General features: G+C 42.6%; 1 protein-coding gene across 33 annotated transcripts in view; it reads left to right on the top strand.

The window, feature by feature from the left end:
• The window catches only part of MAP2 (microtubule associated protein 2), a 172,861-nt gene that overhangs the window by 146,558 nt on the left and 13,090 nt on the right, over positions 1-13,213 (top strand). For all 33 annotated transcript variants that reach the window (XM_068686420.1, XM_068686406.1, XM_068686408.1 and 30 more), the window contains 2 exons: positions 5,350-5,503; positions 7,139-7,482. In XM_068686420.1, coding sequence (XP_068542521.1) covers positions 5,350-5,503; positions 7,139-7,482 — 498 coding nt within the window. The remainder of the gene's footprint in view (positions 1-5,349; positions 5,504-7,138; positions 7,483-13,213) is intronic.

The following is a 13,213-nucleotide window of genomic DNA, read 5'->3' as shown; positions in this document are numbered from 1 at the left end:
ACTTCTACTAGCTCTGACTTACAGCCCGGGTAGATGATGATGACAGCTTGCAGATCTATAGGGGGCACACAGACTCCAAGCTGCAGGAGCTGAATGTTGTTCAGCATTTGGAACAAGGTCATCCTCTGGGATAAGCTGTGTCCTTTGGACCTTTCCACAGCACCCAGCTCGTGCTGCCACCTTGCTGTATTGCCACCTAGGCAGAAATCCTCCCCAGGACTCACTGGGTATATTTTGATGCACCATTACATATGCTTGCATTCTGCAGAGACCCTGCCCTTGTGGAAATTATTGGCCAGTAGCATTTTACACGTGAATAAGTGCTTTTGGATAGACTAGTTTCTGGAGCACTGATTTCTGTCTGTTTTACTCTGACAGTCCTGTGCCCTGCCTTCAGCTGCTCTGCAGCCTGTTCTGCTCCCTGCTTCTGCCTCTCCTCTGCTGAGTTTTCATCAGTAAATATTGCAAACACTACAGGAATACAGCAGTACTACAGCAAAGTGTCTCTCCGCCCTGCTCCTGTGCTGACCCTGTGCTCTTTCTAGCCCACTATTCCCAAATCCCCAGCAATTTGTCCTTCTTTCACTACCCCTATGCAATTCTTTCTTTCCTGACACTGACACAAACTAACTTACATCTGCAGTGTGACAATATTTTGTCATTGCTAGCCAGCGTAAACAGTGTGGCTGTTCCTTAGGATTCCCCTGTATTTCCTAATATATTCCATGGCTGATCTGTTTCATCTGTCTAACCAGATTGTCATTTATTTGGGGAACAAAAATCTATGTCTTCTAAAGTGCTACACACTAGTTATGAATCATAAGAAATTGTTAATGATGAAAGCAGCATAGCTGATTTGAGGCTGTGAAGCAGCGCTGAAATTTAGGCCTGAATTCAGCCATGGATTCATGTGATTTGAGATATCTGGCCCATTTCAGCTCATAACTGGGAAACTGTTAGAAGTTCTTTCCTAGAACGATAAGAAATATCTGGGTGGGCTTTGCTCCTTAGTCAAAAGCATGGTTTGTGATTGTCTTTTCTCAGGGGCTGATCGACACCTGAGCGAAGTCGATACTAGCCCATTTTCAGAGCCTTCTGTGATCATGGAGTGCTTTAAGGACAAGCACTGCAAAGTCCCTCTCTGAAATGATCTGTTTTCTATGCACCTTTCTTATTCCTGTCCTTTACCTTATGGCAAAGATTAGAAGTCTAGTCCCTCCTTACTTTCTCTCTTTGTTGCTTCCCTTCTCCGATTGCCATGTTTACTTATCTCTCGGATGTTTTCTCTTTTGTGCCTTGTCTTCACCTCTGCTTTTGTAAAGTCCTCTTCCTTTTTGTTGTTGTGTTCCTTCCTGATTTTCAGCGTTTATGTCCTTCAAGTGCAGCCTTTTCCTCGCTGCTGGTAATGTTAGATATCCAACCCAGTCAGTTTGTTACCCGTCTTCAAACCACATTTTCCATAGTGCTTTGCAGAACAAGTTCAGGAAAGGCTAAGCAGTTCCATCTGCTGGAAGGAGCTGTGTACCTGTGGTAGTGAGATGCTGAGAACATCGGCCATGCCTTAGCAGTGCCTCTGAAATAAACTGAGATTTCTGCATCCCAGCTTCAGCAGTCCCCGAAGCACTGGGTCTTGGCCAGGGTTACATAGATGTTTGTCCTGTGGACAGCTGGCATGTCCAGCAGTACGAATTACAGCAGAGGTTACATGTCATCTATTGCTAACGTAATGGGAATAGTGTTCTGGGTAAAGTGCAGGAAGCATTTGGTTTCTTTGCTTGCTCTAGCAGTCTTGAGCATGTCACTGAAATCTGTTTGGACCAGACTCTGCTGCTCTTACTGATACTAAAAAGTGCCTTGCTTGCTAAGTAACAGAGGGGATCCAGATTGTGTTAATGCCAAAGCTCAAGGTCATGCCTTTTCCCCAGGTTTTCCATTGAAAGATCTGGGTCTCGTCCATCTTTAGCATCCCCATTAGATGCACATATTCATGGAGGACACCATGCACTGTGAGAGAAAAGGATGGGGTCTCCCAGATTGCACTGTGCCTAGGATCTACTGCAAGGACTTTCCAGTCTCACAGGGCTCTTTTTGCATGGCCCTCAAGTTGGAAAAGTTGAAAATTGCTGAATGAACGTTTGGGCCTCAGACTGTGTGAGCTCAGTTATATCCCACGTTCAGAAACCCTGGTGAAAAGTGCTGGCATAACCTCTGCTTTTTGGAGCCACACAAGACAGATGCTATGCTTCTACATAGTTTCAGCATTAGTGTTCTTAGAAATACAGCCCAAATTTTCTCAAGTGGATGGTACCTGTAAATTCAATTATGACACATCAGTCAGAGCCTGGAGAAGCCTTTGTTGTGACAGAAACACACACCGTTCAATTTCTGTTTAAAATAATTATTTTCATTATTAAAAGATAAATATGTTGCAGAGTTTTTTTCTAGAAATACTTTCTTGCTAGTGAAGCACTCCGATCCTTTGAATGGATTTCTTGTCACGGCCAGTAATGCTACTGGATAGGGCTAATGATACCCATAGATGTCAGAGCTGTACTGCAGGACTGCAGTTGTTAGCTCCTAATCATGCTCATTAGTACATAAGCACTGTGGATGACCCCAGCCCCAGTTTTCTTCAGTCTGGCTATGTAGCCTAAGCCAGATCCCAGTCGACAGAGGGCCAAACTACTGTGAGTTATGTTTTATCCCATTCTTTTCTCATTTTCTAAAAAAGACAAGGAGTAACATGTGTATCTTTTCAGAACGTTGAGGAAATCTAGATGCCTGGCTGAGATCAAATGCCAAATTTTTCCTGACTAAAGTTCCCTACTAAACCCCATACTTACAATGAGATTGCTCCTATTAGTAACTTCATGCTTCTATGAATACAGAGAGAATCAGGACTACATTGCCAAGACAACAGCCTTGCAATTGTTCTTTGTCATATTAGTTATCCTTGTAGGAGAAAGAACAGTGTTGCTTAATCAAGTAGCCCCCTTTTCTTTCATGGAAATTTCTTTATGCAGAGCAGCTAGGTCTCTGAAGCATCAACAAAGAATTCGCAGTCTGCCTTGTTGGTGCCTAGTTGTTCCTTCAGTGGGATATTACCAGTATGCAGAATCAGAGCAGTACCTGACCAAAATGACATATGATGTCAGCCTTTCAAGCGTATAAAGCTTTCATTATCCCAGTACCCCACGTTGTCAAAACAGGTTTACAAATTCCTGTTGTGACACCAGATGCACAAAATACAGTGTTTGTGGTGCACTGGAGGTGTTTGTGTGCATGCAGTGGCATAAGAAGCTCTGCTGTCATGTCCTTCTGCCATCTTGGGAATGCTGCTGTAACCTTGTTCTAAGTCTCCCACTGTTTTATCCCTGAGTGTAGCCGGGAGGGATGTATTACAAATGCACAACTTAGTTGTAAAAGACGAGGATGTGTTGGTGCTCCTGTAGTTTTGCACTTGTTCCTAATGCAGCCAGCCAGCAGTTGTACCAGCTGAGTGCTGTGCCTGGCACCAGTTCTGTCCTATTAACACATGGCAAAAATAGCATTTACACAAAAAGGCACTCTCTAGAATCAGTAAATCTGTCCAGACACAGATGGGTTCAGTCAAACATCACAGAACTCAAACTTTGCATGTCAGAACTGCATAGACACCATTACCAGACACAGGAAAAGTACTAATTTATAGCTTCGCATTTTTTTTTGGTCCATGTTGCATGTGTTTTCCTTTTGTCCAGCTTCATGTTCTGTTTTCTTTTGTTTTCTCGTGACTAGACTGCCTCTTTGTCAAAGATTCCTGCCTCAAAGTCTAAAGCAAAGTCATTGCTTCCTCCAAGACCCAGCTCAGCTTGCTCATTAACTGCTAAAAGTGCCACTTTTCTCGATACAGACAGTTATTATGTACGGCCCTCCTCAGCAGGCCCAAGAGACTGCCTGCCCTACTCAAAATCAGATGCTAAGGTAAGGTAGCACAGTTGGTAGAGAGAGGTAGCTCGGAGATGTGTAGGTGAATTCCCTGGATCACGTTCTCTCCCGGCTACATCTGGGTAGTTATCTGTGAAGTTTACTTGGGATTAATTTCCAGTGGCAGGAAAATTTATTACCAGGCTACATTATCTGTGCTGCAAATAGGTAAAAATGAAGCAAATTCTCCAGAGGAAACATAAGTGAAATTTCTTATAACTAGCAAGAGATGTCTTCTTTCTGTTGATGATATGGATGCTGCTTCATTGACTGCTGAGAAGTTGCACCCATTTTGCACATGGGTAAGTAGCAAAACCAGCAGTACTAATTCGTCTTCCAGGAGAAAATTTTAAAAGGCGATTTTCAACCAGTTAATACTCTGAAAACCAATTAAATCCCCAGTGTAAGAGCGTACAGTTCTTATCACCAGCAACAAGGGCAGATGCCAAAGGCTTTAGGACCTTAGGCTTTTTGGTCTGTGCCTAGGACCAAGTTCAGGAAGTTGCAGTATAAGTTTAAAGAGATGGTTGGCAGTTCATCCGAGCTTCCCCGTGTTTACTGTTCACGTCTTACAAATGTTGATGCTGAGCTGATGACTGTTACATCATTTAAAAGCTGTTTTCACTGTGCTTGGCGTGTCTCGTACTGGTTGGGGCCATCGTTACACTTCATCATCATCAAATCACACATCACCAAATAACATAGTGTGCGGTGTCCCAGTATTGCAGGTACTTTGCAGGTGAATTCACATACGAATTTCACACTGAGCACCAGAGGAGTTCTTTTACTTTCTGTTTGTACTTAAAAAAACCTTTACTAAGGAACCAAGTGCTGAACCCATCCATATTTAGATCAGTAGATGATTGCCTTTGTTTTGACAGAGATGATATCTATGATGGCTTCACAGGGATTTAGATCCTAATCCAGTAGTCCACTAGCATCCTCTGCAGTCACTGGGAGATACAGCTTTGCCTTCAGTAGGAGTAAAACCAGTCACTGATACGTGCTCAGTCAAACCTGTAGAAGAAGGGCTTTGCCTGCTACAAGGAGAGGGTTTATTTTGAGGAAGCAGTAGCTTGTTCAAGGTGAGACTGGCAAAATACCACATTTGGGAAATACGCAGGGAAATCTCTCTCCAAAAACGGAGGTCTGTCCGTACTGGGTACCAGAGCCAGACTTCTCCTAGTGAGCGTTTTCATGCAGTAAAGAAGCAGCGAGGAGCTGATCAGAGCATGGGAAGTGGCTAGATCCCCCAGCTTCCTGCATGAATAGTAAACTTGGCCCAGAGAATGAGGCTTCCCCTTTGTATATAGGTTGAGAGAAATCACGGCATGGAGTGGGACATTTTGAAAACTAAACCTCTTTTTATTTTGTTGCTATTAGGATGGAGTAAGCAAGAGTCCTGAAAAACGTTCCTCTTTACCAAGACCTTCCTCTATCCTTCCTCCTCGAAGAGCTGTATCAGGAGACAGAGACAGAGAGGAGAACTCTCTCTCCCTCACAGCATCCCTTTCCTCTTCAGTACGACGGACCACCCGTATGTTTTTTGCATGTTAACTCTCTCCTACTGCTATGGGTGTCTTCCACAACAAAAATGAGACAAATGTGAAGTAGGCAACACAAAATATTCTGATATATCTTAGAAAAGTGAACATAAGAGTTAAAGTTGTGAATTTGTTGCTTCACAGTAACGAGATCTCCCTGTGCCTCTAGGTCTAGGGTAAAAACCCTCTCAGGTGAGAAATGCGAAGATGTTGGCCAGTGGAGTGACTCAAGGAAGTGAGGATAGGAAACCAGCCAGGTCCCTTTATCAGGACTAATTATATTAACTCAGAAGCCAAAAGGAATTACAGGACAATGAGAATTTTAATAAATACTCCCATAACTTTTTGCTAGATTGATTTCAGCCTAGGCCTCAGAAATTGGATGTGACTCCCTACTTTCCAGTAGGAATTCCTGTAGCTTTAAGAAACAATTTCAGACCTTTTTAAGAGAACCTAAGGGAAGTAGATGATTAAATTCTACCAAAAAAGAAGTCCTTTGAAATTCTTGAGTGATGCTCCAAAGGCAAAACAGAGTGACTGCCAGCTGGCACAGCAGCCCATTCTCTAGGCTGAGAGGCCATGGAGTATTTGCCAATGTGGTGAAGGGCTGAGGGATGAAAATTAAATATACCAAAACTACAGAGAATTGGAAAAAAAGTTTCCCTTTCTATCTCAGTTGATGTAGTGAAAAGGTTCTGGTTTAAGGTTGGTTGGGAAAGGAAGAAACTGTTCAGGCAAAACTGAAGGTGGGATTGGAGTATGTTCAGTCTATCTGGTGAGTCATGTAAAGAATTTCCTTTTTTTGTTGTTGTTTTTGTTAAGTGGCATGAAATAAACAGAATGATTAACAATCACTTAACTGGGATTTTGATTAGTCACACTGCCCTAGAGAGAGGCCCATTGCATTTATAATTCCAAAACCTTTTAACCTTTTAAAGGTGAAAATGCATAACACCTGCTCAGTACTGGGGTTCGCAGGCTTTGAGGGTTGGTTTGGTCTTTCTCTCCCTGAGTATTCTTAGCAAAGCTTTCCTTTAAGCAGCTTATGGCGAGATCTCAGCTTCTGTTCATTTGCCTTTGAGAGTTACCAGCAGAGTGGGCTGCAGAAAGCACAATGCCACTATTAAACTGGTTTTTGTCCTCAGTGAAAAGGACTGGTAATGCCATTAACAGGGAATGGAGCTGCTACAAAATGTTCCACTATTTATATATTTTTAACTTGCTTGTCAATGTAACTAGAATATGACTTTTAATCAAGGTTGGCTTCTGTAGCTGCTTTGTTTCACTGCACTACTTGAAAATAGCAATTGAACGTGAGGGACATCTGCCCGTCCATACAACAGACTTGTTCACCATCAGCTGAATGCTTGCCTGGGGCTCAGCTGCAGAGAGCAGCTGCCCAGTGGTGGTATGCCTAGAGTTTCGGGATTACCATCAACATTTTCACCAGTCTGGTTTAACCCCCAAATCCGCTGACCTTGGTGACACAGTTGTTCCTGGTGAGTCAGGCTGCCAGGCCAAGTCCTGAAGGCTGCATTCAGATGGTGCTTCTGGTTGCAGTCTCAGGAGGCACATAAAGAAGCAAAGCTGTATTTCTGTGAGTCTAATGTTGTTGTTCTTGCATGTAGGATCAGAACCAATTCGTAGCAGGACAGGAAAAAGCGGAACTTCTACCCCCACTACTCCTGGCTCCACTGCCATCACTCCAGGGACACCACCAAGCTATTCCTCCCGTACGCCGGGCACTCCAGGGACACCCAGCTACTCCAGAACCCCACACACTCCTGGGACCCCCAAATCTGCCATACTGGTACCAACTGAGAAAAAAGTTGCCATAATTCGCACTCCTCCTAAATCTCCAGCCACTCCAAAGCAGCTGCGAGTTATTAATCAGCCTCTACCTGACCTCAAGAACGTCAGGTCCAAAATTGGATCAACAGATAACATCAAATACCAGCCTAAGGGAGGGCAGGTAAGGATTTTAGTCTTTCTGTTCATCCATATGTTATTTAGCCTTACGTGTGCACCTTCAGGATGGGTATGGGATGGGAGCCATTTTGAGTTTCCTCACAAACGCAGTTTAAATGACATTAAATTGCAGGGGTCAGGACTGTCCTCAGAAAAATTATCTTGCCAGCTGAAAACTAGCAGTACCTCACTGAGATCAGGGGAGAAGTTTCAAACAAGAGATGGTACTCCATGCCATAAATATGTTTTAGCCTGAGTACGAGCGGTTGTTGCTTCTTTAATCTTCATTGATACCAGAAAAATAAGGAGGTTTGCTTTAATTCATGCAAGCTCAGCGTCTACCTAGATAGATGTTAGCAGGATTGCACAGCACCATGACCTTTCCCTGTGGCATTTTACATGCCATGTGCATTGTGTTGGGCAGTGTTAATGAGAGTTGTAGCCTCCAACATGGTAAATCCACCCCAAGTTGAAGATGATGGGAGGAGACAGATATTAGACTTAGCTATTTTTATTGCTTCAGAGTGTGAATGAGCAGGCATAGGACTTAAATTGTATAAACTGGAGAAGGCATATAAAATTAGAAAAGGTGAATGTGTAAGAAGGCAGATGGCGATTTTCTGTTCTCACTTTCTGAAAGCAGAAGAATTCACGGGCACGTTGATGAAATTAAAAGCTGAAAAAAGGATAAAGTTTCTCATACCTTGTACAGTTACACCCTGAAGCATATTATCATGAGCACTGCTGTCTGCTAAAGACTGAACATGTATGTAGGGTAAGAAAATCCTGTTGCTACAGACAGAACTTACTAGGCATTGAAAGGGACAGTAAACGTATAGGCTTTCAAGGTAAGCAGGAGCTTTTGAAGACTGCGGAAAGAACAGATAGGGAATACCATAGATCTTCCTTTCATATTGATTGTGGGCACAACCCCACCATGAAAATGCTCTGTGTCCCCAGCTCCCTTTCACTTTCCTTGGACTGTTGAGTTACGGCACTGTCAATGTGAGTGGATTCTGCACAGGTTCACTTCTCAACCACCTCCAGGGACAGGACATGAGGGTGATTAACATGCTTCCCCATTCAGCTGTCTTCAAAGCTAGTCATCCTGGGAAGCTGGGTTGCACAGTGTTTCCAGATCAGATACTTCTATAAATAAATGGGTTTTGGAATACACAGTGGAACATACAGAACAGTAAGGTTTGCCTAATGCTGCCTCAAAAAAAAACAAGCAAATGAAAAAAAATATTTTTGATGTTGCTAACCTATGCCTATGGCTGGTCTTCCAGAGAAAAAAGCAGGCTCGTGTTAAACAGTAAGGTATCTCTTAAGCATTGATCCTGTTTTCATGGTATATTAACACATTCAGTGCTTCCCAGGATTTGGACAGTAGCCAGTTGCTCAGATAAAGTTGAGAAGATAATGCCTCAGCAAAGGTTCTTCTGCCTTTATTTTGATAAGTGTTGGTGTAACTATTTTGTATGAGGCCAGCTCTCACTTGACATATTGCATAGCAGATGGTCAGGGGACACAGGGGCTTGGAAGACAAGTTCAGACAGCGCTTCTGGACTGGCATTCCTCGTAACAAGCCCAGCTGCTGGGCATGGGGCTCAAAACCAGCACCACGTTAGCCTAACCTCCTCCTTCCTGATGCTCTCTGTGTTTCGTGAGCACTAGAGGACCACAGCGAATTGTATTCCTGTGTAAAAGCCATGCCCAGACAGCTTAGCAGTTTGACAGTTGCCCACAGTCTATGCTGCGTAGTGAAGAATGGCACAACAGTGGGCATTTCACTCTTCTGGGGATCACAGGGGAAATTTGCTGAGTGGACATAATGTCACGGAAGCCAAAGCGTTTTTTAATTCCCACTGCTGGGTGGCCACTGAGCTGTGGGTTGGGCAGAGGAAGACTCATGGAGTTTTTGCTTTGTGTTTCCTTTATGCCATGGTTGCTCAGTCTAGACAAAAGGTTTTAGGATTAATTCTTTTCCAATTTATGCGGTTGAATTGTATATGGTCTGTCAGAGGAACACATGAAAGCTAATTTCATTTCCTTGTGTCTGTTCGCTTCCTTAACGCCTGGTGGCAAGTACTGCACTGGCTAAAATGAGCTGTTATCTGCTATCTGCTTTTAGTGATGATACACGAAGCAAACAGAAGGCTGCTCAAGTTTTATAACCTGAACTGGAAGTGCTGATAGCAGTAACCACAGGAAAAACTAGCAGACAAAAAGCCAGCATATATCTGGGCAAGTTAAGTACATAAACATGACATGCAAATCACTAAAGGAATACAGATATGCAGCCCAAAACTGTCATTTGGAGACAGACTATCCTTTCACCAGAGGCATATCTTAACCTAGCACAAGGTCTTTTGTGAGCTTACAGCTGTCCTAGAGAAAGCAGCCGCGCTGTGAAACTGCCAGAGGCTGAGGTGCAGAACTGAAACAGCAGGGGAGGTTTGAATGCTAAATAAAAGAAGTGCAGTGCTTCAGCCTTGAATTTCATCAAAAGCTCGTCAGCCAGCAGACTGATTTTAATTCAGCTTTAACTTGCCAGCCACGGAAACAAAGGAGAGAAATTACTCCACCTGACAGGAAAAAAAAAAAAAAAGAAAAAAAAAAAGCACGTCTAGGGGAAGAAGCAAGCCAACACTGCAGTGCATTGAGCTCATGCATTGAGCTCCTGTGAGGAATAGATCACTTGAGATGTGTTTAATTGCTGTTCTGCAGTCTGGAGAAATGAGGGCTTCTCTGCGCTGTGATGCAGCCAGTAGGTGGTTGTCTGGTTTTCTCTTTATAGTAAAGTATGGTGAAATGGATCAGTCTTGGCAAGGCTCAGAGGCGATTTGCTCATGGGTATGTCTGCTGGGCTTCAGATGGATTTTAGCACTGCATCAGCTGTGGAGGAAATGCTGTGCTTTCAAAAGTAACCCATTTGCATCTGTTATTTCTCAGACAGCCTAAGGGAAGCATGGGGGGAGCTGGGGGAAGGGTTGGAAATCTGTTGCACATGCCAAGTCTTGGGTTTTGCTTTTCTGTTTGATTTTTTTGTCATCTTGAAATTCTGCCTATGGATGTGGTTTGTGCCATGTCAGCGCACAAAAGTCATCAACTGAATCTTTTTGTTACTGACCAGGTAGGGTATTTATAAAGCATCATAGGCCAGCAACCAAGGATAAAGCCAACTTAGATTTCTTTTAATTTAACCTTGAAATTTAGATATAAATCTCAGCCATGGGCAAGAATCTCAGTGGTTGTGAATCAGCACAGCCCCATAAAAGTGAGCGGGGCTGTACAGACTGGAATGCTGTACATAAGGTCAAAAATATCACTAACTATGGTAACAGCCAGGGGCTTTGTAAGGAGTAAGATGACATGTATTAAAATGAAATCCCCCACCGTGTTGGAGAATTAAATGTTCCTTGAAGGTTTTTAGGAAGATTAAAGAGAGAACTTCACCATTTTCCCTAAACTGTAGAAAACAAAGTGCATTTAGTTAGGGGTCAGAAAGTCTGAATAAATTGATGACACCACTGTTCAGCAGAACCTGTTTAGAAACCACAAAAATGCTGGCAAAAATCAACAGGCATCAGCATTAAATGATAAAAGAGACCAGTACATGGAAGGATAAGACATCTCAGAGCTGGGCAGAAGAGGAGGCTTGAACAGATGTCACTGTCTTTGCACATTTTTTTTTGCTTGAGTCCTTCCCTGTTAGCTTCAAGATCCATGTGGCTGGCAGGAGCGATTCCCCCCCAATGCACAAACACACATTGCCCCATTATCACAATTTATGGCCTGGTCTGCAGAGAACAGTGGGCTCCTGATGTCTTCCCTGCCGTCTTCCCTGCCTTAGCTGCAAAGCCAGAGCAGAGACAGACATGTTGGTGGCCCACCAACAGCTGGAACACCTCCTGGGAGAGCTGCAGGTCAGGAGAGTATTCAGCAAGTTCCCCTTGAGACATCATCGCGTAAGTCCTCTTCCTTCTGCTTCAAGTCTTTGTGCCAAGTTACAAACACTGATGATGGCCCAAAAATCAATCTGAAAATCTAGATTATGTGCTATCAGTGCAGTGGCTGATGAAAAGCATCCTGTAAGACAGTGGAGAATACAGGCACAGCAAAAACTGTGGTCTGAACTGTTACTTAGTCCCCTTCTCTCATCTCCTTCTGGCACTTTTTCTGCTTCTCTGTTGCAGTCTGCTACATAGATGAGTCCAAAGCACTTTGGCTCAAGTTAAGAGCCTCTCTGTTCAGGACAAAAGTGATGAACATAAATAAGCCCTAAGGTTTAAGGTAATCCCAGGCATTGGTGCTTTCCAAAACCAGGACCACGGGAGGCATCTGCAGTGAGATGTGGATCGGCTCCCTGCACGTTGTAACCTGGCTGCTGGTTGAGGAGTTAGCTAATGAGGGGCTGGGAGGCAATTGTTTCCACACTGTTAGCTGCGTTCATTGAAATCGGTTTGTGAATTTACCAAGTCAACAGTTCTTAACCATAAGGTAACTTCATCTCTGTCAGTCTGTTTTCGTTTCTTTTATACATTTCACGTTTTGTGGATTTAGAAGACATTTACAGGATTTGTTCTAGACTGAAAATTAGGGGAAATGTAGGAAATGATGAGTAGTTGTTTGTCAATTTGTATGTTTGCCTGTTTACGTTTAAAATTAGAAACTAATCCATCCCTTGTTAATTGCAGATCTACAAATGCAAAGAGAAATTAGGAGTTTCAGGCACAATTTCAACGCTCTCTCACAGCTCAAAAACATAATTTTTAAGTTTTTGAAATTTATAATTTTGGCTGATCATTGCCTATTGTACAGAAATAACATCTTGCAGCTCCTGTGTTCAGATTACACTTAATGGATTTGGACAAGGAAAAGAAATGCTAAGGGTCTGCTTAGCTTTGAGAAAACCAGCTTGCATAAAAAAATAAAACACAAGATGTTTTTCTGACTTGGACTGACCAGCCTAATTTTCTCCATTATGCTGGAGTAAAGAAAGCCCAGGCATTGTGACTCAAAATTCATTTCTTAAAGCTGTGGAAGTGTTTTAAAAACCTTGATACTTTGATACCCGAGGTTATCAGTACTCCTTCCATGAATAGCAAACACTCCTTCTAAAATTTAAGGATCAAACACTGTTATCTAGCCAAATCTGTTTTGTGTTTATTTGTTTGTTTGTTTATGGCAGTACTAAAACACAAATCATTAAAATCCTTGGGTTTTAGATGAATTAATTTTGCTCCTAGGATTTTTTTTTTTACTTGCAGTACATGAATCTCTTTCAATTTCCTTTTCCATTCATTTCACCGGCTCCCCAGATTTAGTGAGAAGTGTAATCACAGAGCAGTTGTTAAAATGTATCTGCCCTGGATCTTGCAGTTCCTTGAGCTGTCTGATAGATTGAGCTTTTGCCTCTTGACTGTAAACTCTTCAGCATAGGAAGTGGTCTTTCTGCTTTGCATTTTCTAGCACAACTACACAAAACCTCTCAGTATTTCAACCATAATCATGCAATCAGAACAAAGTTTACCATGCTAGATGTTAGATTTAAAGGTAAAATATTACTTTCTGTTTCAGTGATTAATTCTTTAAGAGACGATCACATTTGTTTTGTTTTTTTTCTCTGTGATAAATATGAAAACATCTTCTAACAGAAATCTATGTGCTTGGGGCAATTAGTAACATATACATGTATGTCATATTAATCAGTGGCCATGATATAAATATTC

This window comes from Anas acuta, chromosome 6 (assembly GCF_963932015.1).
Source record: "Anas acuta chromosome 6, bAnaAcu1.1, whole genome shotgun sequence".
NCBI classification, from domain to species: domain Eukaryota; kingdom Metazoa; phylum Chordata; class Aves; order Anseriformes; family Anatidae; genus Anas; species Anas acuta.
Note: the sequence above shows the minus strand (reverse complement) of the source record. Positions and strands in the feature narration are given on the sequence as shown.